This window comes from Henckelia pumila, chromosome 1, assembly GCF_033568475.1.
Source record: "Henckelia pumila isolate YLH828 chromosome 1, ASM3356847v2, whole genome shotgun sequence".
NCBI classification, from domain to species: Eukaryota; Viridiplantae; Streptophyta; class Magnoliopsida; order Lamiales; family Gesneriaceae; genus Henckelia; species Henckelia pumila.
In genome coordinates this window covers 862,354-888,387 of record NC_133120.1, presented here as the reverse complement: position 1 = coordinate 888,387, position 26,034 = coordinate 862,354, and the positions used below count along the sequence as shown (strand labels likewise).

Genomic DNA, 26,034 nt, shown 5'->3' with positions numbered 1-26,034 from the left:
ACTTGTTGACTCCGGATAGGGGTGATCGGAGCTTCCGGTCCTGATCGGAGCTTCCGATCTTGCCACACGTCATGCCTGACGTAATATCGATCGGAGCTTCCGATCCTGATCGGAGCTTCCGAACTCACCTTCGGAGCTTCCGAACTCTACCCAAGTAATTATGATTAATTCCTTAATTACTGATTTTGGTTACGGGCTACTACATAACCTGTAACAGCAACCTCAGGCTTGATTCCTACCCGCTTGATAAACTCTAGGGAGATGAACGAATGCGTGGCTCCTGAATCTAGCAACGCAAACGTGGAATTTCCTCCCACTAGAATTCTCCCTACACGCAGAAAATCCCAACAATCGCATACTAAACTTACTTTTCTCCCAATACAAGTTACAAAATATTTCTCTTAATTAAACACAAGTAATAAATACATCTTACTCTAATCATGCAATCAGGCAACCCATGCAAATTAAAATCATGAAGTAAATTCCCAAAAATTTCTTAAAAGAATAAGTTAGGAAATACCGGTGATTAAGGAGGTATCTGGGTCTGCCTCCTCAGCCTGCATGACAAACACCCGCCCAGTGGTGTTCTTCCTCTTCGGGCAGTTATATGAAACATGCCCTGGCTCCTTGCATACATAGCATACATTGGACCCCACTAAACACTTCCCGGTGTGCGGCTTCTGACACTGCGGGCAGATCTGAACTCCTCCAGTATTAGGGGCCCCGCCCCTCTGCTGCTGCTGTGGCTGATGCCCCTGAGGCCTCTGCTGCTGTCCTTGCTGATTCGGGCCCTTAGACGGCCTAGTATACGGCTTATTCGCAGGAGGCTGCGAAGTTGCCCTCTAATACCCTGGCTGAAACTGCCTCTTACTCTGCTGCTCTCGCTGCATCTCTCGCCTCCCTTCCTCAGAACGTAATGCTCTGCTAACTGCCGCCTCATAAGTAGTGGCATCCAACATGCGAACGTCATGCTTGATGTCAGCCTGCAAACCATCCACAAATTGCCTCAACTTATCCGGCGCACTGTCAGCAATAAGAGGCACGAAACGACACCCTCTTTCGAATTGGGTGATGTAATCCACCACAGACTTGTCTCCCTGGCGGAGACTCATAAACTCTCGGATCATGCGACTGCGCACATCCTCAGTGAAATACTTGGCATAGAACATGCGTCTGAACTCTATCCAAGTCAATGTAGGTAGATTCACACCTCGAACCGCACCTTCCCACCAAGAGGCTGCATCACCTCTCATCATATACACTGCACACTTCACCCTGTCAGCATCAGTGATCCCCATGTAGTCAAATATTGACTCCAGTGATCGAATCCACCCCTCAGCAATGAGTGGATCAGTGGTGCCGACAAACTCCTTAGGTCCCTTCTTCTGGAACCGCTCGGCAACATCCTCATCATGTGTGAGCCTAGGACGTGCCGCTTTCTGCTCCAACAGAGCAGTAATCCCAGCCATCATGTTAGCATTGGCCTGCTCCAATGCTGAGAGAGGGTTCTGCGGAGCTTGAGGTGGAGGTCCCCCTCGCCTATTCATCTGTCTCGGAGGCATTCTGCACCACCACATATTTTCTTTACGTAAATCACAATGCATAACTAAGGGTTTCAAAAGTCTTACTGAACATGAAATACTTAAACTTAATACATAAGCTCCTTCTAAATCTTATTAAAGCATTTAAAACTTACAGACCGATAGTGAGATTTCTGAGCTTCACGTGACAGTAGACACCCTCCAAGGACCGTGCTTTGATACCAAATGAAATGCCTACTACTAATAAATGCGGAATTTTTTTTTTTTAAAAAAATAATACTACTATACATACATGCCCATACATATATGTATATAAAAATAACATACTTTTTCTTAAATAACCTGAAAAATATTAAATAAATAAATCCTTAAAAATGTTTCATGCATCAATTTAAAATAATAAACAATACTGCTGAAAAATCTCATATGCGGAAACAATAATAAAATAAAACATGTTTCAAAATTTAACATAATAAACTAAATAGCTGCGACGGTCATGGGGTCCACTGCTCCGTGAGCTCATAAGTCCTCACCACCGGTAGGAGCTACATAAACGTCATCATGCTCACCTGCACCATATAAGCGTAGTGAGCCTAGGGGCTCAACATGTCTAATCCTTTATAACAAGGTTAAAAATAATGCATCACATAATTACTAATACATATACATGTACATGAGCATGCATGAAAATATTTTCATCACATAATAAAACTGCTGAATCATAAACTGTATCATAACCATAATCATAAACATATTATTTCTTCATCATATATAACATAATTGAGCAATGCTTTTGAAACCTGAAGATGGTCCTATCCATAAGTGTGATGCTCATGTGTCGACTGATCAGTCTCATGAACCAACGTACGATGGCGGTGATAAATCACCTCCTATGGTAGTAACCTACCGAATCATATGGTGGATAACCACCCCTATGGTAGTAAAACTACCGAATCATATGGTGGAAAACCACCCATATGTCACACATACTTCAATTTCCACCAAAATATTTTATTGCTCATCATTTACATAATTATATACATAAGAAATTTCATGAATGCATGCACTGAAAATATGTCCGTAATATATATTTAATTTATTTTTCATAATAAATATACTTATACTTAAAATATAAACTTCATGCATAAAAATAATTAAATATATATTCCGAACTTATTTATTTTTCATGGGTTGGTCCAGACTGCTGGTCACTCATCTAGGTCCATTAAATTTAAATAAAACCCAATAATTATATTTTTAGCCCAAATAACTTAATTAAACTTAACTGGGCCCAAATAAAATATTTAAGCACATTAACTTAATTAAACACAATAAAATTCTAGACTGGCCCAAAATCCACTGACTGACCCAAAAATATTCATGGGCTCCCAAGCCCATAAAAATTATTAGGCTAACTTAAATAAATTATTTAAGGCCCAAATAAAATTATTTGGAGGCCCAAATAATTTTCTAACTAATTATTAAAGCCCAAAATACAATTAAAACTATTAAATACTTAACAATTAAAATACCCGAGCCCGGCCCACCTAACCCGGACCTGGCCCTATTGACCCGAACCTAGACCTACCAGACCCGACCCAGGCCCCAACCCAACCTGGGAACCATCCCCTAACCCTAAACCCGAACCAAGCCCACCTCCCCTCCTTCGGCTGCGCGAGCAGCAGCCCTTCAAAGGCTGCTGCCGCACGGCTCCGGCTACGACCGGCCGGAGTGCCGCCGGCAAGACCTTCATAGGGTCCTACCGGTCCTAACCTAGGCATCCACTTAACCCATAACAGCCCTACATGGCCGCACGTTCAACCCTTCCCTTAAACCCTAACCTGCGCACACCTTGGACCAGAATTGAAGCAGCTCGGTCCCAGCCCTTTTTCCCAGCCTTAAACACCGAGCCGAATCAAGCCTAGGGACCCTAAGACCCCTCTCTAAACCATGGACCAGCAGCCATGCACGCCCAAACAAGAAGAAACGTGAGGATGAGCATGAAACCGTGCAACAACCATGTGCCAAATGAGTTCTCACCAAAATTCTGAATTATTTCGAACATAACCATAAATATCCAATAAAAATCTGACATGAAAAGAATAATAGCTTATATGGTGTTCAAGGAAGGAATTAAACATGCCTTTGATTTTTTTTTCGAAGCTTTTATCGCGTGTACGGCTCCGGGACGACGAACGGATGACTAACTCTCAAAATCTCTGAAAGATCGGCTATGGAGGCTCTGATATTTCTGGAAAATGGCGTGAAAAGGTTGAAGGAGATGGGTGGAGGCGGCTAAGGGAGTTGTCGGCTGATGAAGATTTGTGTAGGGTAGAAATTGATTTGTTTTTGGTTTAATTAGAATAGATAATGGTTTAAATAAACAATAATAATCAACATAAAGATAATATATCAACAAAACTTTATTTAAAACTCCTAATAATAATAATAATCTGATACTAAAACTCAAATCCCGAAATTAAGACTTAAGGGATTTTTAAATATTAATAAAAATCATTAAAATGACTTATTTTGGCTAAAAATCAACCCTTAAATAAGTATATAATTAAATACTAAAATTTTCTTGACAAAAATATCTTAAAATAATATTTTAAGGCTCATAAAACTCATAAAATATTTTTGGCTAAATATTTTGGCATCTCATCCGTCCACGGTCCCGTCTACGCGATCGACTCAAAAATATTCTCAAAAATCTAAAAATACAATAACTGCGGGTTAAATGATTTCATAAATTTAAATCATGCATATAATCCACATAATAACACATAAATGTCATTTAACCCAAATATAAATTTTAAATAATTATTTTTCCTAATTATACATGCAAATTTACGTATTAAAAATTTTCCAGTGTTACACAAAAAGTCAAATAAAAATAAAAACTCTTACTTCATTCATTCCCGGGCTATTATATATGTACACAAATTTCATGCATATTTAACTTTTGTAACACTTTATTTTACGATTTAGACATTAATGCTAAGCATAATAATGATCAAAGTTTCAAAATGGGAAGCACTATATATCAACCTAGGATAGCTTTTCTTTTGTTGTCTTTTACAAAGCAAAAATATGAAAAAAAGAAAAACATTAATTATTAATGTCCTTATTTAGATTTACAATTGGTGGTGACATAATTAAATAGCACACAATGAATATATTTATTAAAGATGAGCATTGCACAGAGCAAAAGGGCTGTAAAGTGCAGCCAGTTGCTTTCATTGCAAACACAGCCTTTTTTTTTCAAGTCCTTTTTATAGATTGGTTTGCCCACAAAAATTAACATAAAATTATTAATTATATTATATCCTCTCTGCTTTATTCTTTCCCTTAAAAAATGATATTGTTAGATACTGTAAACTTTTAAAATCACAAAAATTACTCGATTAAAACAATTATTCTTCTGATCATATATATATATATATATATATATATATATATATATATGAAAATTACTCAACTCCAAAAAATATTGTAAATAAGAACTTATCTACACGATTTATTTTACATTTTGTGTGTGTTTGGCTGGAAAAGCCAACAGATTAAAATCATTTTTTAAATGTTTTTTTTAAAAAAACAATTAAAAAATGTTTTTTTTTCAAAAAATTAGAATTTCTGATTTTTTGTTTTTGTTTTTGGTTTTTGGTTTTTGTTTTTATTTCTATTTAAAAATAAAAATAAGAATATTTTTAAATATTTATCCAAACATCTAAAGTGCTTCTATTTCTTCTTTTTAATAAACTTTAGACTTTAGAAAAATGGACTTATTTAATTATTTTTTTCAAAAATTATAGTTTGAATTTTTTTTTAGAGTACAGTATAATCTTGAGTCAAATTACAACAATATAAAGTAGCAACCCGCACTATAGACGAAACTTGAGCTGAACTCGAGACGTGCTTATCTCGAGCAAAAGAATTACAAAGAAAACTTCTAAATATATATACCTAAATAATAAATCTCGAGACGTGCTTATCTCGAGCAGAAGAATTACAAAGAAAACTTCTAAATATACCTACCTAAATAATAAATTTAAAAAACTATCGCTCAACGAGAATCGAACCTGAAACTAAAAGGTCGCAGAGCCTCAACCTAAGCCAGTGGACTAATGTCTCATCGGCCATTATAGTTTTTCTGTATTTAAACCAATGTTCTAATAAGTGTAAAGTGTGTTGAAGCGTGTAAGTCAAGCTTCAAGCTTAATCGAGCTTAGAACGAGTTTAAGCGTGAAAAAAGAGTTTTTAATTTTTACTATAGTTTTAATTATTTTAAGACAAACATTAAATAAAATGTTAGATTAACCATAAATATATGATTTAATAGATAATTCAAGCTCTAAACTATAAATATATATATTTATAAAAATGTTTTCCTTTTAAAAAATAATTGAAATCTTCCGTTCTAAAAAGTGGTTGCTTAATCGCTTAAGCATATTAAAGCTTAAGAGATTAAGCGTTGTTTAAGCGAACTTTTTAGAACACTGATTTAAACTTATCCGAAATTTGTAATGCTATATAATAAAAAAAAAATTAAAATAATAACACACAAACAAATCTTTTGAGAAATTTGTTGATAGATTTCCCTTTTTTTGGGCATGTGTTGTGTTGTCTTATACAAAAGTTCTACTTTTTGACCTTAGAAAATATTCTGGCCAAATTTTGCTATTTATAGCTCAGCATTCTGCTATATGTATTTAATAGCACATACCATGAAACCAGTAATAATAATAAATTCGTGGAAGTTTACTGCTCGGATATCATTAAATATTTTAGATTAAAAGTTGGATATATTTTACTGAAATGTCAGAATTTCAAAAATCTTATTATTTTGGGAATATTAATATTTTATTTCTTCTAATTATTTTTTAATCATGCATCCTCACTGTGCCTTGCGTCAGCTTATATGAATTCCCACCGGCAGGAATGTTTCACAGATTTTTCAAATTTTACCTTTGTTTGTGTATATATAACTGTTTAAACTTAATATAAAAATTAAACATTAATGTAAATAATTTTTTTCGGAAATATATATATATTTACTATAACTGAGACGGAAGTCTCGAATCCGAAACGTGTCGATATTTGAGAGGTATTTCCAACCAAAGGCGATTTAATTGCTGTTAATTATATATGGAAAATATTTTAACTCCAACGATATTATTAGCACTGTATTTAAAAAAAAAGAAAAATTTTAAAAACCCATAATCATATATTTATTAATCATTTTAATAGTTTCATCTTTCGAACATGGAAATTGTCTAAAGATGAAATGAGATGAAATAGATTTTGTGAATATTAAAAATTTCTATATTTTTTTCTGAAAATATTTTTTGTTATAGAACAATGTATAATATAGTAATAATCATAGATCGACATAAATACTGAAACCGTGATTCGTGAATATGAAGGAATCTTTACTGTTTTTGTTTCCCCTTTTTCGGGTTTTCATTCATCTATTACATGAAGTTAGGCAGCCAATTTCAAATTTTTTGCTTTTATTGGATTCCATCTTCTTCTCATTTTTTTTTTAAATTTTTTGACACTCCAATAACTATCGCAGCCTGGCATAGAATCACAGTTGCTTTATCATGTGACCATCATTTTCTTTACAATTTTTACAGGTAAAGTTGAAAATGAAAACTCATCGCTTTGGATATGGTCTTCTGTTGGAATAAATACAAATTGTTACTGATATATCACAGTGATTCTAGTCCTCTGCTTTTCTTTTTCTTTCTTTTTTTTTTTCTTGGTTTGCTATTTTCATTTTTCACCCGCAAAAATTGCCTCCAATCTTGATCTTCACTTGTCCTTACCCTTGGAAGACTGCTGATTTCTTGGCATTGTAAATTCAATGGCCAGTCTTGATTCAAATCCAAGACCTTTCTCTTATTCTTCTTGACACACTTCCATTTCACTTTTAAAAAAAAGGGGGGTACTTGGTTTGGACATGGGTTCTTCATTTCAACTTCCATTGATTCATTTTTGGTAAGTTTTTCATTGTACTTTCGGATCTATCCGGCTGAATCTGTCTTAAAGTTGAAAAGGGTGGTTAAAGATCAGATTTTTGCAAACAAATCTTGTATTATCTTGAATGCACTGAAGATGAGGGATTTCCCGTCTTGCTTTGGGGAAAATGGAGTTCAAGTTGCTGATGCTTCTTGCTCAAGTGTGGGCTCGAGTAAAGTCTCTCAGAATTCTGTTACTTCTATTTATAAATGTAAATTGTTTGCTAAAACTTGTTTAATCAGCATTGTGTGGGGAAAAAACTTGATGGGTCAATGTCTTAGTGTTGAAATAGGTGATGTGTCGAATAATTTCATATGTAAAGTAGATGTGAGATCTTCTCTCTTCTCCAAGAAGAAAGGGTCCAAGTTTTTCGAAGTGAACTCTGGCAAGATTGAAGTGTTTTGGGACCTTTCTTTGGCAAAATTTGGATCTGGGCTTGAGCCATTAGAGGGATATTATGTTGCAGTTGTGTGTAAAGGAGAGATGGTTCTGGTTATTGGGGATCTGAAGAAGGAGGTTTTTCAGAAAACTGGGGCAAAATTTTCCCTCTCCGGTGCAATTTTCATTTCTAAGAGAGAACACATTTATGGGAAGAGGGTTTTTGGTACCAAGGCACAGTTTTGTGATAATGGGCAGATTCATGACCTGAGAATTGAATGTGACACGAATTTGAGCGACGATCCATGCCTTCTGGTTCGCGTCGATGCAAAAACCGTGATGCAGATCAGGCATCTTAAGTGGAAATTCAGAGGGAATTACACGATCTTGGTCGATGGGCTACCGGTCGAAGTGTTTTGGGATGTCCATAATTGGTTTTTTGGGCAGAGTTTAGGGAATGCTGTGTTCATGTTTCAAACTAGTTCATCTGCGGAGAAGTTGTGGACTAGCCCCTCGATTTCGGATTCATCTATGTTCTCTTGGAGCTGCTCAGAGAGTTTCAGGGAGTCTAAACCATCAGGTCTTGGTTTTTCTTTGTTTTTGTATGCTTGGAAGAATGAATAGAGATTGATTTTTGATTCCCTGATGACTAACGATGTGTCTAGCTAGACATTACCAGGCTTTGGTTGAGTTTTGTTAATGGAGATGATGTCCTTTTCATATAGAACTGCCTTCAGATATTGCTTTCTTAAAACACTATTCACCATTAGAATACGCTCCATTTCCTTGCATAAAATTCACAAAGCAACAGACCATGAGACCAACTTTTGGATTGAAATCTATCCTTTGGTTTTGGTCAAGATTTAATCTTGGTTGGTTCTCCAGTACTCCTTATCATTTCTTAGGTGTGTCGTGTTACTCGAGAAAGTACTTTTCTTTACGACGATAGAAACAGGGAAGATTTATCGATTATATCCGGATATGTATGCGCCTCAGTGCATAGACTATAGAAGCTTGCTCACAAAGTCCATTTATCTTTGCCCATTAATATCATTCAAGAAGTATGTGTCCTCCATTTTACAAATTCTGAACAATTTTCTTGCTTCGAAATCTGATGTTAGCAGCATGGTATCATGTATTTCTTGTCCATTTTCAAGTGCCAACTCCCTTAAATAGTTAAAATGACTTGTTATCTGCTTCTGTCTGGCTTTGAATGCTAGTTGAATTAAATGCTTTGTATATAATTATACTGGCTGGGAAGAATTCCGACAAGTGGCTAACACAATAAATGTTAAGAGATTATTTGTTGAAAAAAAAAAAGGTTTCCGATTACTATATGTTTGCCTTGTATCTCCGACAACAAGCGTGCTATAGTGCAGTTCAACTAGTTGCATGATGTAGGCTGTCCGGATGAACTATTATGGGTCGGAACCGAACTTGACTCGCGCTCGTGCCTCGGGAATTTGATGGTAAGATGCAGTCAAATATTGTTGTCCACTAAAGGAACATGATATATTTCACAGTAGTTATCATGCTTGCTTCATGGTCATTTTCCTTTTGACATAAAGATTGTATAGTAAGAGTGGGACAAGTTCTTACATGAGTTGAATTCTTGTACACTCCATTGGGGGAAAAAAGTGCTTCATTGTGCCCCAAATGTCCAAATATTTATGTCATTGTGCCAAAAGTTGAAATAATTGTACACACACACGCACAGAAAGTTTAGAAAGCTTGTCAAAATCTTGAAAATTTTTTAAGAACAAAATCTTGATTTGCTCATAATTAAACATATTAGAATTCAAATTTACACATAATCCATCACTCCTAACATTCAAAACCCAAAAGTTTTCACAATTTTTCCACTATTTTCTAAATCTAATATAGTCTGTCAACACAACTTCAAACAGAGATACTATTTGGAATCCCCTTAACCCCAAGTCCTCCCTCTTTACTTTCATCCGATGTATTCGGATACAACAATGTATAAGGCAACTCAACTGGACCCCGTCGATTCCTAAATCTCCTCGCATCATTCCTCTCCGAGATTCTCTTCTCAATCTCCATTAATGCACAACTGAACTCTCGAAAAGCTTCTCTGGCTCGACCATCATCCGTCCACTCTGGATCGTCCCTCTGCCCGAGATAGATCTCATCCGCCGAATGCCTCGACAAGATTTCTATCAAAGAAACACCAAGAAGGGTTTGGAACTGGGGTGTGATAGTTTTCAAGAACGCCGAGTCTGGATTTGATTCGAGTTCTGTGAACTCGCGTGTTCCTGGCTTAGGCATGAAACGTCGGCTCACGGTGGGGCGGTTCGGGAGGTAGCCAGCGTAGGAATATTGTCCAAAATTTACTGCTGCGTGAAGGGCTGAAGCTATCCAAATTATGGTGGTGCATGTTTTGATGAGTTCTTTTTGAGTGCGTAGTTTCGGCCACCACGGCTCATTTTTTAAGTCTCCGTGGCCAACTTCCCGTATCTCGGTCCACCAGGATTGCAGCTCAGAGTCTGCTTGAATCGTTTGGTTTGTGGGATAGTATAAACGGCAGTATTTCTTAACCCAGGCTTCTATTGCTGACCAGATGTCTAGGCCATCCACAGCATAGGGGTAGTCGTCTATTAGGAGGCGAAGGCCGTGGGGCTTGGTTGGATCTTTTATCGCCATTCCTCTGCAGTGAAATCAAGACCAATAGTGGTATAGTAGTAAGATCTAAATCAATGAAAATACACATTTTTGAGTGATAAAGAGACGTCATGATCGCTTGCATGAGTACAAGATCCTCAGCTATTTGAGTCGAATTTAAACTGGAATTATTTTGTATTTGAAATCAACTACTTGCTGTAATATAATTACTAACGGTTCATAAACATAACTCGATCCAACTCGAGCCCAAAATGGTTCATTTTGCTAATAGGATGAGAAATTGAGCTCGAGCTTGAATATGAAAAATGAGACACTCACTAAACTCTATTTTGTTCGTTTATACTCTTACTTGCGAGTGAGCTATGACTGGTACCCGTTGCTATATATGACTCACCTTTTGAGAAGATCTTCAGGGAGCGCCTGTTCGGTGAAGTTCCAATTCTTGTAAACAGCAGAGGACATTTCCATGGCATATCTTGATGGAAAAACAGTTGTCTCAACCACACCACCAGCATTGATCAAGATTTGCCGTGCCAACGCGTTTATATGCATTGTATCGCGGAAATGTGGTTTCAGAATCTTGTATATTGGGTGAATCACACTCAGCTGCCGATTTGTTGCGATTATAAATGGCTCGATCACTGCATGTGTATTCAACCTGCATTTTGGAACAAAATGGTACTGAGACCCGATTCGAGTAAAACATGGATGCCTTCTCGTCCATTTTCTAATATTCAATCTTACCAGTGGCTTATCAACTGATGGTATCCCGAATCATTTACTGCTGCATAAGCTTTAGCTAGTTGCCAAACCGAGCCCTCGACTCCAGTCTCACGAGGGGTAAATACTTGGCTTACTGCACTATGTTTGTCCCCATTTTCATGTGGCAAGCTTAATTCAATTGCTATTGGCTTCAACCTGCTGTTTTTTTCGAGTAGGAGGAGAGTTCTGGTGGCGTAAGTTTTCGTGGTAGTCGTGTTAATCCGTCTGAGATACGTCATCATTGCATCGTGATGATCTAATATGAACAATCTGTTACTTGCTATTGCCTATTTTAAATCAACAAACTGGAATCAGGGAGTTGGGCTAATAGTTAATACAGATCGATTGTTCAAAAGAAAAAAAAGTTGCACAAATCAAGAATTGAAGTCCTCGGGAATTTACATGGTCTACCGTAAGCCCTTTCATGTGTTTTTCTATGTGCTCTCTTGCCATGGTACTGCTCTGGTCACCGTACACGTCGGGATCTAGTTTGCTTCTAGGTGGAAACTCCTGTATGATGATCAGGTTAAGAAGTTTAGATTGTAACTGGACTCATCATAATGTATATAAACAACCAGTTTGAATGTAAATTCGAATACAAAATCGCCCTTGAACCTCAAGACGTCGTATGATCACAGGGTTCACTCCAGCTAGCATTTCTCGTCCAAACTCTTCATCAGTTCTCCAAGCCGTTCTATCCTCTGCATTAAAATCAGGCATTTTGAGATTCTTGATCAAAATGGGATAATTAAAGAAATGTTGTTGCTAATACCAGTACACCTTTGATTACATCTGGCATAGGAAATTTAAGGAATCGCTCCCCATCCGAACGGAGAAGCTCTTTTAGCAGCTCCCAAGGGACGCATTTCCTGATCTTGTGCAGTGAAACTCCATCAGGGAGTTTGATCCCGCCTTCGTATAAGTTTAACACGTCTTGGAAAGTGTCGAACTCGTTAAGAGTTTTGTCGAACAAGGACTTGATCTCCGGGATCAGTACTTGACCGAGGGATTTCAATGCATAGCCAATGAAATCCGAGAACTTCACTTGACTAAAAATTTCGTCCTTGGGTACGTAAATGTTTAAACTCAGGAGAGGCAATCTGGTTTCTGAGTTGGGATCTGCAATATTGCATGTGATCAGATAAACTTGTAAGAATTTTTTTTAAGCCATCAAAGCAACTATATAAAACCAACAAAGCCATAGTCCCAAAACATGGAAAAGAATGAATCTTTAGACCTTTTTTGTTCGACGGACGACCAGTTCTTCCTCTACGCGGATAAGGGTATTCGTTCGATCCACCGAGCACTGGGCGAGAATACTCTGTCCCTTTTTCGAGACTTCCTAAGTCATTGTAGTATGCATAGTCATACACTCGGTCCCAAGGCTTCAGCATGCCCGAACCAGTCCCACGAAGATAGATAAGTTCTTCTTCTCTGTATAAACGAAGAGGTTCCGGTGTGTCACCTGGCAAATATGTCTGAAAATACAAGAAAAACAGATTGAATTTCAAGTGTACGAAATGAATTTATAGCTATGCGGTACGAGAGTGAGGAGTGGGATAAACAAACCATACCTTATTTGTGAAGAACACGCGATCGTATTCGTACCGACGAGTGGGATAAACCCAAGAATTGCACACAAAATGGAGTGTACCATGTTGAGGAACATCTTGTAATGTGATTGTCTTGAGGTAAAACTGGCTGTGATGATGATTTTTAACAATAAGAGCACCTGGAATTCCCAATGTCTCAATATCCCAATGGAATGTAATGTTGAATTCTGCTGAAAGTGAAGTTATTTTTGACACCCATTTCTCCAAGTATGCTGCTTTCCCAACCTTGCCTCTTCCTCCATTTGCTACAAGATTCAGCCCAAAGTTTGATTAAAATTTTATTTTTTAAAAAAAAATGAGGGATAATTTTTTATGTTCATAATAAAATTACACTTTATGGGTTTTTTAAGATACTGCCAAAAGATTTGTAGGAATTTTCCAAAAAAAAAAAAAAAAAAAAAAAAGATTTATAGGAAAGTATATATAATTACCAGAGTCAGCATGAGCACTACTGATGAGCTGAAATGACACACCTTTCCCAAAGATCTCATAAAACCTATCAAGAACTGAAGCACAAACATCTGTGCAGTCCATCACATTCTTTTTCAGCAACACAACTGTGCCTTTGATCTTCTTCTTCCTCTCAATCTCCGAACCGTCCCTCGACGTGCCGCATATCGTTCCCAGTAATTTCTCCATCATTTTATAACAAGGTAAGAATCACTATGGCTAATGTGTTTAGTTGAAATGCAATGAAAATTTGAGCAACGTATAAGTTATATATATATTGTGCATGTGTTAAGGATTCACTTATAGAAATGTTTCTTGAAAAAAAAAATAGATTTCGTGGAATTTATAACTTATGCTATAAATATTGGTATTTGGTTTTGATACACTGTACAAGAAACATAATTTTCATAAAAAAAAAAAGAACAAGATGATTTAGTACTAATTAATGGCACTAATTAACATGCTAATTAATAGCACTAAATTTAAGAATTAACATGATTTATGAGGATGGATGATTTTTGGGGGTATAATGAATTATTAAAGGTTAAAGGCAAAAGTTTAGTGATCAGGACCTGATTCTGCGACTGCCATCCACCGGTGAGAATATTTATAACTTAGACCAATGAAAAAATTTGAAAAATTTACTTAAAAAGTTTAAAAAACAATTAAAAAAACATATTAAAGTGAAAATATATATTCTTTCCTTGTAACAGTACTCAAGGAAAACATGCATACATCGTGAACTTTGAAACTGAATGGATGAAACTTAATCAAACACATCAATCCAAGAATTGATCAGCAAGGGCGAGATATTTCCAGGAAGATGAATTATTATTATTATTATTTTTTTTTTAGAAAAACCGATCGTAAATTTTCATTAAAATCGTAAAATTCATATTTAGTTTGATTTATTTTTATCTTCTACCCGAAATTTTTAATTGATTTCTTCTGTATGTGTCCGCTGACTTCCACTTGAAATATTAATACATTTGTAACTATAATATAACTAATGATTAGCTGATTGCATTGTGGGGGGTTGCTTTCTTTGTATTAGGTGAATACAATATATAATAAAGTGTAAATATTTTATAATTTTTATGCACAAGTTTTATTTTTTGAATACAAGTGCATCGTATATCAAATCAAATTACATCAAATTGTAACACTAAAGAATGAAATTGTCCGCACGTGCTTGTCTCAAGTAAAAAAACCAACTAAATCAACTTAAATAAATTAAAAAACTAATCCGCAGTCAACGATAATCGAATCTGAGACCTAGGTCTCAGGGCCTCAGTCTTGGCCACTAGGCCAAGACCTCATTGGCGTGCACATGTTTTATTGTTCGAATTACAATGAGTAGAAAAGATATATTATTCAATTAGTATTTTATTTATGGTATTTTGAATTATATAAAAAAAAACTAGCGTATTTAACAATTAAATTTGTGTAATTTACAAAATACAATTAAAAATAATAAGTTCAATAACTTGTAGTATACTATTGTCTCGACTCTCGGGTAAATCATATACAAATTAAACAATATTAATTAGACCAACGGGTGATTTTTTTCCTAAACAAAAATTGTTTTTCTTCGTAATATTTTAAACCAAACATCAATTGTACAATGCCCCATACCAAACAAAAACAAAAAAAAATCAAATCAAAATAAGGAATTATCTGCTACAAGATTTTAGCATGAAATTGTAACTTAAAAGTAATTGAAATATGTCATCGTAAAGCATTAAAAAAATATGCCTTCAAAGAGAAATAAGAAAGTGATATATAGCTAAAGTGGGGAATGAGAATTGATATTTTTCCAAATTTAACTTCATTTTCCATTTTTCCTTAGCACTAATGTTATTGCATTTTACTTCTTCTTCTCCCTATATTTCCTACTTTACGTTTCTTCCATATCGAGAGTATCGAATTATGAACAACGATAATATGGGGCTAATTTCTATTTTATTTTATTCAAAAAAAGAAATCAATTTTATGTATTTTTTAAGCTTAGTTAATTGAAATCCAGAAGTTGATGGTGTTAAGAGCTACACCCAGAATCCAATCTCAATGAACACTCGACCAGAATCCACGAAGCACCAATGAACAAGAAATCACCAATTAAGAAAATAGAAAGCACAAACAATAAAGACACAGAGATTTTACTTGGTTCGGATTACCAAATCCTACATCCAAGGTTCTGAGATTCACCCATATGAATTCACTAATCACCAACCAAATTCACGTTCAATACAATCCTCAAGAAAACAATAATCACAAGCTAATCAGAAACTTGTGTTAAAGATTAACAAGAACATACAGACAATAAGATCTTCGAAGTTTTCAGCTCTATTAAGATGCCCTCCGATCTTAAATCTTCAATCAGGAAGAATTCATTTCAGTGTTCTTTTGAGAATATGAACAAGAGTAGAAGAGAGATCTCGATGGCTCAGAGTTCTTCGGGAAGTCCTTTAGCTTATCCCAGATCCAGCTTCTTTTAATCAAGCTCAATTAACCGTCCTAACTAACTGAGCAATCCTGGCCTTTGGATCATGGTTGACTCTATTTGACTGATCTCAACCATTGATAGCAACTTAATGCCAAGTCAATATTAGTCTTCCACAAATCTCCACATTTGAATGATTATGTTGCTATCTGTGAATTCAAATGAGTTCCCATCATAATCTGTAATAGATTACTCCACCATCTTGAGCATGCTCAATGCTGATTGAGTTTGCTCACAGATATTTTCTTTGTCAACATATCTGCCGGATTTTTCAAGGTATCAATCTTCTGAATTCTAGCAAAACCTTTAGATATGATGTCTCTCACAAAATGCAACCTGACATCAATATGTTTTGTCCTCTCGTGAAACACAGAATTCTTGGACAAGTGTATTGCACTTTGTGAATCAGAAAAGATGGTGACATACTTCTGTTCTACGCCCATTTCAGTGACAAAACCAGCAACCCAAAGTCCTTCTTTTACTGCCTTTGTCCAGCTAATGTATTCAGCTTCAGTTGTGGATAAAGCAACAACACTTTGTAAATGTGATTTCCAACTTAATACATTTCCACCAACTGTGAACACATAACCTGAAATGAATCTTCTCTTGTCAAGATCACCTACGTAGTCAGAATCACAATAACCAATAACTTCACTCATGTTTGTATTGGAATTCGAGTATTTTAACTTTATCTTAGTAGTTCCTTTCAAGTATCTCAATAGCCATCGAACTGCTTGTCAATGCTCTTGACTGGGTTTACTCATGAATCTACTAACAAGTTCTAATGCATATGAGATATCTGGTCTTGTTGAGACCATCATATACATAATACTCCCTACGGCATTAGAGTAAGGAATATTTTTCATATGAACAGCTTCGAGTTCCTCTTGATCTTCCTTTACTGTCATTAACTTGAAATGTGCACCAATAGGAGTACTTATTGCCCTTGCATCAGCCATTTTAAAGAGGTTTATAACTTTTTTTATGTACCTCTCTTGTGATAATAACAAAGTTTTCTGCTGTCTATCCCTCATAATTTCAACTCCCAATATTTGTTTTGCTGCGCCAAGATCTTTCATCTCAAATTCATTATTGAGCTGAAGCTTTAACTTTTGGATTTCCTTAGGATCTTTGCAGGCTATAAGCATATCATCAACATATATTAATAGGTAGATGTAAGACTGATTTAGAAGCCTCTTGAAGTACACACAACTGTCATACTTCGATCTAACATAACCTTGTTGTAGCATGAAGTCATCAAAACGTTTATACCACTGTCTAGGTGACTGTTTTAGACCATATAGGGATTTTTGGAGCAAGCATACTTTTCCAGATTTATGTCCAACTTCAAAACCTTTAGGTTGAGTCATTAAAATCTTTTCTTCAAGATTACCATGTAGAAAAGCTATTTTGACATCTAATTGCTCAAGCTCTAAGTCTTGTATTGCAGTAATAGCAAGTAAGATATTGATGGACGAATGCTTAACCACAGGAGAAAACACTTCATGATAATCAATCCCTTCTACTTGAGAAAATCCCTTAGCAACTAATCTGGCCTTGTACCTTGGCCCTTCAACTCCTGGAATTCCTGGTTTCCTTTTAAAAATCCATTTACAACCAATCATTCTTTTGTCTTTCGGTTTATCAACCAATTCCCATGTATTGTTTTTTATCAGTGATTTGAACTCATCTTGCATAGCTTTTAGCCATAGTGCATAGTCTCTGCTATGCATAGCCTCTTCATAGGTTGTTGGCTCCTCCAAATCCATTATTTCAGCCACATTTAGTGCAAAAGCTGTGAATTCATTAGATGCAAACCTTGATGGCATCTTACTTTCTCTTCTGACCCTATCTCTTGCTAACATATAATCACCCATTTTCAGTTCCTGTCTAAGATCATCACTGTGCTCATCTTTGTTCTCATCTAATGGATCAGTAGCTTGATGAGAGATTTGATTTTCATCATGGCTAATATCATAGAAATATTCAGGTGTAAAAGGATCAGCTCCACCTCCTTTCTTGTCAGAGATATTGTCATGAGATTGTTCTTGATCTGCAATCTTAGAATCCTGCTCAGCTTGTTTAGGGCTGGCTGGCTTAGGAGCATGTATGTTAGTTTTATAAAATTCAGATTCATTAAAAATTACATCTCGACTGATAATGCATTTTAGATCATCCAAGAGCCAAACTCTATAACCTTTTACCCCTGTGGGATAACCTAAGAAGATACCTTTCTTGGCTCTAGGACTTAGCTTTCCTTGATTAACATGAATGTACACTACACAGCCAAAGGTTCTTAGGTGCTTATAATTCGGTTTAGAGTTAGACCATTTATGTTCAGGCACCATAAACTCAATGGCAGAGAAGGTGACAGATTTATTAAATAACATGAAGTTGCGGCTGCCTCTGCCCAGAATTTTGGTGGCATACCACTTTCACTAAGCATGCACCTTACTTTGTTCATAATTGTTCTATTTATGCGCTCTGCAACTCCGTTTTGCTGTGGTGTATAAGTACAAGTCATATGTATAGCAATACCATTTTTAACACAATAATCATCAAACTCACGGTTGCAAAACTCTAAACCATTATCAGTCCTTAATGTCTTAATTTTCCTTGCTAATTGATTTTTTACTAATATTTTCCAGTCTACAAACTTACTAAAAGCTTGATCTTAAGACTTTAGAAAATATATCCAAACCTTCCTGGAATAATCATCAATAAAAGAAATGAAATATTGACATTTTGATAGTGATAAGGGTACCTGTGGAGAGCCCCAAAGATCAGAATGTATGTAGTCCAGGGAAGATTTTGTATTGTGAGCAGCTATGTTAAATTTAACTCTATGAGTTTTCCCAAGAACACAATTCTCATAGAATCCCAGATTATTGATCTGATTTTGATCCAGAAGCCCCTGTTTACTAAGCTCTTGAAGTCCGTTTAGACTCATATTGAAACGACCCTAACTCTCTAAATGTAAATAAATATGCGGAAATTTTTATTTTTTTTTTACACTTACTAATTAAAAATATGTACATACATGCCCATACATATATGCCCAGAATAAATAGATTTAAAAATAAATAACTTAAATAAAAATACAACCTTTAATAAATTAAATATCTGAGTCAAACATTTTATAAAATACTGACATAAGCAAAATAAATAAAATTTGCATGCACTGAAAATATTTAAATAAAATGAGTAATAATATCCACCACTAAAATTAAATAAAATGTATGACATGATAAAAATATTCAAAACATGACGTAGACTCAGACAACGGTCACGGGGTTACTGCATGTCCGCTCATAGGTCCTCGCCGCCGGTGGGTACTACGTTCTCCTCTACGTACTCACCTGCACCATATCAGTGTAGTGAGCCTAGAGGCCCAACATGCTAACATAACAAGGGTTTAAAATAATTTAAATCACTTGAATACTAATACATAACATATACATGAATGAGCATGCTTAAAAATATCATGAACATAACATAAACTTAAATTAAACTTGAATATCATAATAATACATAAACATTGTTGAGCAAAGTATTTTCTAACATCGAAAGGTCGTCTCTATAGTGTAACCATACATACATTAAATACTGATCAGCGTGGTAAACCAACGTACGTGGCGGTGACGAATCACCTCTTAAATTGGCAGTAAACTGCCCTTCAATAGTTCACATATGGGGACGAATCCCTCTTAAATTGTCATACTACTTCAACTTTCAACATAAAATTATTTTTTTTTGTTCAACCTTAAACATTAAATCATGCATAAAAATTATTTCATGAATGCATGTACTTAAATAAAATGTGTGTACTTCATATATATTTAATTTAATTTCATACTAACATATAAATATTAAAAATAACTTCCATGCATAAAAATAATTAAATATATATTCAGGACACATGCAATTTCTCATGGTTTGTGCTGAACTGCTGGCCCTAACACTCAAGCCCATTTTCTTAAATCTGGCCCATTAACACTGAGACTGGCTCATTAACACACTTAAACCCAAAAATACATTTCTAGGCCCAATTAATAAATTCAAACTCATTAAAACATTCTTGGCCCAATAACAACCTATTCTGGCCCAATGGGCCCAAAAGCCCAAAGACTGACCCAATAATTCTCATGGGCTCCCAAGCCCATAAAAATTATTAGGCTAACTTAAAATAATTATTCAAGCCCATTAATAAACTTAAATGTAGCCCATTAATTTAATTAATCTAATTAGCCCAATTAAAACACTTTAACTTAATAATTAACTTAAAAATAAAATACCCGAGCCCGACTAAGTTAACCCGGACCTGGACCCAACTAACATAACCCATGACTTTCCAGACCCGACCCGTACTACCCCAAAACCCTACAACCCGTCGCCCCCTTTCCCTGTTCTGCTCGGCCGCGAGCAGCAGCCCTTCTAGGGCTGCTGCCGCCCTGCTCCGGCCGCCCAGACGTAGCCCACGTCTGGGCAGTCCTAACCTGACCAAAGCCCCGACCCCATGCAGCCCACGCACAGAGCACAGAACCCCCTTCCATCAACCCTAAACCTGCGCGATCTGCTGCACCAGCCCTGGTGCAGCTCGTCTCCTCCCTTTCCTAGCCCTCCCCAGCCTTAACCCCCGAGCCCTACCTGGCCTAGGGACCCTAAAGCACCTTGACCAGCAGTTGTACGATCCATGGCTAAGAAAAACATGAGTGTATGTCAATCAAGGTGAGAAAAACGTGAGATGCTCAACCACCCGAGCCTTTTTCTAAAAAATTCTTGAAGATCTTGATGCATACACAACACAAACATATTTTACTGATATGGCACGAAAATAAGAGAAAGAAAACATGCCTTGCACCGTAGGTTGAAGAGAAGTAGGCGCGTAGAACAATTTCGAGACGACGGGGCGACGACAACTTGACTTGGAGCTTCAAAAACGTGGCTATGGAGTCCTAGGGGGTGATGGCCGATGAAGAAGATGATGAAGATGGTGGGGTGGCGGCTGAGTGATGGTAGTGGGGTGTGGGGTTGGGTAGGTTAGATTAATCTAGGTTTTTTAAAATAAATAATTAAAATTAGTTAGATAGATAATATAATTTAATTAGATAGGTAATATGCATAAAATATAAAATTTTAAACTCTTAAAAATACAAAATAATCTAATATAAAACATAAATCCCGAAATATAAAATTAAGGGAATTTTAAAGATAATAAAAAGTCAATATTTTGGCTAATTTTGGATAAAAATGGACTCCTAAAATTATATAAAATTAAATACTTATAATTTTGAGGAAATAAACTCAAAATACTATTTTTGGGCTCTAAAAAGGCTCATGAAATAAATTGGATAAAAAGTTGTCATCTCGTCCGTCCACGGTCCCGTCTACGCGATAAAATAATTTAAATACTAAAAATCATAAAAATATCAAATTATGGGTTAAATGCTTGAAAATAAATCTTAAAACATGCACAAATAATTCACATCATAATTTAACCCATAAATCTAAAATTTTAAATAAATAAATTTCCTAATTATGCATGCGAATTTACGTATTAAAATACCGGGTGTTACAATTTTCCCCCCCTTAAATTGGATTTCGTCCCCGAAATTAAAGTACTTACCCGAACAACTCCGGGTAGCGAGTCCTCATGTCTGCATCGGTCTCCCAAGTAGCTTCCTCCTCCGAGTGATTCAGCCACTGGACTCTGACCATCGGTATGACTCGCGTCCTAAGTCTCCGCTCCTCCCTAGCCAAGATCCGTACTGGCCTCTCCTCATAAACTAGATCAGGTGGCAACTGCAAGGGCTCAAAATCCAACACATGCGATGGGTTAGAGACATATCTCCGAAGCATGGATACATGAAAAATGTTGTGCACTGTCGCTAGTCCTGGTGGTAGAGCTAAACGGTAGGCCAACGTGCCAACTCTCTTCAAGATTTCGAATGACTCTATATACCTTGGATTAAGCTTCCCTCTCCGGCCAAATCGTACCACTCCCTTCATAGGTGACAGTCTCAAAAACACGTGATCACCTACTGCGAACTCCAAATCTCGTCGTCGAGTATCTGCGTAACTCTTCTGACGACTCTGAGCAGTCCTCATTCGATTCCGAATTTGAGTCACAATGTCAGCTGTCTGCTGCACGATCTCAGGACCAAGTAAAATCCTCTCACCAACCTCATCCCAATGCACAGGAGATCTGCATCTCCTTCCGTACAATGCTGCATAAGGAGCCATACCTATAGACGACTGAAAACTGTTGTTATAGGTAAACTCCACTAATGGCAGTCTAGTCTCCCACGAGCCCTGAAAGTCGATGACACAAGCTCTCAGTAGATCCTCGAGAACCTGGATCACTCTCTCAGACTGACCATCTGTCTGGGGATGGAACGCTGTACTGAACAAAAGTCTAGTCCCCAATGCAGTGTGCAAACTCTTCCAAAACGCAGACGTAAATCTCGGATCTCTGTCTGATACTATAGACACTGGTATGCCATGCAGTCTAACAATCTCCTTGATGTAAAGCTCTGCATACTGTGTCAACGAGTAAGTAGTCCTCACCGGTAAGAAATGAGCTGACTTGGTGAGTCTATCCACAATTACCCAAATATCTGTGCAACCTCTGGCACTCCTCGGTAACCCAACTACAAAGTCCATCATAATATTCTCCCATTTCCATTTCGGAATAGGAAGAGGCCTAAGAAGTCCTGCTGGACGCTGATGCTCAGCCTTGACCTGCTGACAAGTCAAGCACTCTGACACAACTCTCCCGATGTCTCTCTTCATCCCGGGCCACCAATACAATAGCTGCAAATCTCGGTAAATCTTCGTACTTTCGGGGTGAATGGAGTACGGAGATGTGTGAGCCTCTGCTAGAATCTCAGCTCTCAACTGATCGACGTTCGGTACCCACATCCTACCACGGTACTGAACAATGCCATCCACAACTGTATACAAAAGACCACCCTTGGCCTCATCTCTCTGTCTCTAACGCTGCAACTCCTCATCAGTAGACTGTCCCTCTCTGATCCGATCCCGTAAAATCGGCTGCACCGTCAACACTGACAAGCTTGGTGCATGACCACTCAAATAAAACTCCAAATCAAACCTCTGAATCTCATTCTGCAGTGGTAACTGCACTGACAAACACGATACCACTGACGACTTCCGACTCAAAGCATCGACCACTACATTAGCTTTACCTGGATGGTAGCTAATGTCACAGTCGTAATCCTTCACCAACTCCAACCATCTCTGTTACCTCATGTTCAACTCCTTCTGAGTGAAGAAGTACTTGAGGCTCTTGTGATCAGTGAAAATCTTGCACTTTTCGCCATACAGATATTGCCTCCAGATTTTCAAAGCGAAGACCACTGCTGCTAACTCCAAGTCATGTGTCGGGTAGTTCTGCTCATGAATCTTCAACTGCCTCGACGCATAAGCAATAAACTTACCACACTGCATAAGTACTGCGCCTAAACCTAGCTTAGACGCGTCGGTGTACACCACTAACTCCTCGTGTGGTACTGTCATCGCTAAAACCGGTGCAGTAGTGAGTGCTTCCTTCAGCTGATCGAAGCTCCTCTGACAGTCTGAACTCCAAATAAACTTCGCGTTCTTCTTGGTTAAGGAAGTCAAGGGTACTGCAATAGAGGAAAAACCCTTGATGAACTTCCTATAATATCCTGCCAAACCCAAGAAACTGCGAATCTCCGAAGCATTCCTCGGAATACCCCATTTTTGCACTGCCTCAACCTTCGAATGATCCACTGCAATCCCATCTCTCAAAATAATGTGGCCAAGAAATGCCACCTGCTCGAGCCAAAACTCGCACTTGCTGAACTTGGCATACAAACGATGCTCCCTCAAAGTCTGCAAGGCTGTCTGTAGATGCTGCCTATGCTCCTCAACGCTCCTAGAGTAGATCAAGATATCATCAATGAAGACTATGATGAACTGATCAAGATACGGCTGAAAAACCCGGTTCATGAGATCCATGAAAACCGCTGGAGCATTGGTCATCCCAAATGGCATCACTAAGAACTCGTAATGCCCATAGCGTGTCCGGAAAGCAGTTTTGGACACATCTGCATCTCTAACTCGCAGCTGATGATAACCAGATCGCAGGTCGATCTTGGAGAACACCAAAGCTCCCTATAACTGATCAAATAGGTCCTCTATTCTCGGTAGTGGGTACTTATTCTTCACTGTGACCCTGTTGAGCTCTCGATAATCGATGCACAATCTCATGCTGCCATCCTTCTTCTTCACAAATAATACTGGAGCTCCCCATGGAGAAAAGCTAGGACGAACAAAGCATTTCTCTAATAACTCCTGTATCTGCTCCTTCAACTCTTTCATCTTGGTAGGAGCAAGTCTGTATGGTGCCTTAGAGATAGGCATGGTGTCTGGCACTAAGTCGATGCTGAACTCCACATCTCTCACTGGTGGAATTCCTGCAACATCCTCCGGAAAGACGTCCGGAAAGTCACGAACCACCTCTATCTCTGATAATGATCTGCTAGATGGTCCTGAGGCCGTGACAATACTTGCTAGAAAACCTTGGCAACCCCGTTTCAACAGCTTCCTCGCCTGAATAAGAGATATCACCTGAGGAATATCACTGCTCTGAGATGCATGGAAGGTAAACGGGTCGCCTTCTGATGGTTTCACTGACACTGATCTCCGACGAAATTCAATTGAAGCTCCATTGACTGTCAACCAGTCCATACCCAATATCAAATCAAATCTACTCAACGGCAAAACCACCACATCTACGCGAATGGAGTGCCCTTGAAGCTCCAACTCCAATTCTCGAATGACACTAGAAGTAGAAATAATCTGTCCTGACGGCATAGTGACATCATAACCACTATCAACAATCTCAGGTGTGATGCCTATCCGTCTGATAAACTCTAGGGAGATAAACGAATGCGTAGCCCCTGAATCTAGCAACGCAAACGTGGAGTTGCCTCCAACTAGAATTCTCCCTGCACGCAGAAGAATCCCAACAATTTCATACCACTACTAAACTTTCCCCCAAAGATAAGTCACTAATAACCCTTAATTCTAATCACAAGTAAAACATGCTTCCTATTCTAACATGCAGATAGAAAAATCCCAAATAAAAATTATTTCACAAAGAAAAATCGAAATTCTTAACCAAAGGAAGAAATTATAAAATACTAGGGGTAAGATATACCGGTGATCAAGGAGGTGTCTGGGTCTGCCTCCTCTGCCTGCATAACGAACACTCTACCAGTTGTGTTCTTCTTCCTCGGGCAATTAGCTATCTGGTGCCCTGACTCTCTACAGTGGAAACAAACTCCTGCTCCCAGAAGACAAGGTCCCGAATGCATCTTCTGACACTTCGGGCAAGTAGGAAAACCTCCAGTATTAGGGGCCCCACCCCTCGGCTACTGTGGCCTCTGCTGCTGGTTCGGGCCCTTAGACGGCCCAGTATACTGCTTCTTCGCAGGAGGCTGCGAAGATGGTCGCTGAAATCCAGACTGAATCTGTCTCTTCCCCTGCTGTTCTCGCTGTATCTCTCTCCTACCCTCCTCTGACCTCAGTGCTCTACTAACTGCCGCCTCATAAGTAGTGACGTCCATCATACGTACGTTATGCTTGATATCCGCCTTCAGTCCCTCCACAAACTGCCTCATCTTCTCCGGTGGACTGTCTGAAATCAGAGGCACAAAATGACAGCCCCTCTCGAACTGTCTCACATACTCAACCACTGACCTGTCCCCCTGTCGGAGACTCATAAACTCCCGGATCATGCAACTGCGCACATCCTCCGTGAAATACTTGGCGTAGAAGATACGCCTAAACTCTGCCCAAGTCAATGTAGGAAGATGTACTCCCCTGGTAGCACCCTCCCACCAAAGAGCTGCATCTCCCTTCATCATATAAGTCGCACAGTTTACCCTATCGGCATCAGTAATCCCCATGTATTCAAAGATGGACTCCAAAGAGCGAATCCACCCCTCAGCCACCAATGGATCGGTGGTACCAGTGAACTCCTTCGGTCCCTTCTTCTGGAACCGCTTAGCTACTTCCTCCTCGTGGGACAGTCTAGGACGTGCAGCCTGCTGCTCCAATAGAGCAGTAA

General features: G+C 37.8%; 2 protein-coding genes across 2 annotated transcripts; one reads left to right on the top strand and one right to left on the bottom strand.

The window, feature by feature from the left end:
• The first annotated feature begins 6,940 nt into the window (after positions 1–6,940).
• On the top strand, positions 6,941–9,010 carry LOC140875616 (uncharacterized). Its single transcript, XM_073279343.1, has one exon. The coding sequence runs from the start codon at positions 7,662–7,664 to the stop codon at positions 8,565–8,567; it is 906 nt and encodes a 301-aa protein (XP_073135444.1). The 5' UTR covers positions 6,941–7,661; the 3' UTR covers positions 8,568–9,010.
• Positions 9,011–9,785: 775 nt separating this feature from the next.
• Positions 9,786–13,603, bottom strand: LOC140891051 (probable linoleate 9S-lipoxygenase 5). The gene is made up of 9 exons (XM_073299294.1): positions 13,393–13,603; positions 12,923–13,206; positions 12,586–12,826; positions 12,129–12,467; positions 11,964–12,049; positions 11,751–11,858; positions 11,331–11,635; positions 10,981–11,244; positions 9,786–10,611 (listed from the first exon to the last, which is right to left on the bottom strand). Exons 1-9 carry the CDS (start codon positions 13,601–13,603, stop codon positions 9,843–9,845), a joined length of 2,607 nt encoding a protein of 868 aa, XP_073155395.1. The 3' UTR covers positions 9,786–9,842.
• Positions 13,604–26,034: the final 12,431 nt, after the last annotated feature.

Bases quoted from the DNA above. Each gene is read 5' to 3' on its own strand.
- LOC140891051 (XM_073299294.1), bottom strand. From the start codon at position 13,603: ATGATGGAGAAATTACTGGGAACGATATGCGGCACGTCGAGGGACGGT. The intron at 12,827-12,922 runs GTATGGTTTGTT...TTGTATTTTCAG, and splicing joins GCGTGTTCTTCACAAATAAG to ACATATTTGCCAGGTGACAC. The intron at 11,636-11,750 runs GTAAATTCCCGA...GATTTAAAATAG, and splicing joins AAGGGCTTACGGTAGACCAT to GCAATAGCAAGTAACAGATT.
- LOC140875616 (XM_073279343.1), top strand. From the start codon at position 7,662: ATGAGGGATTTCCCGTCTTGCTTTGGGGAAAATGGAGTTCAAGTTGCT.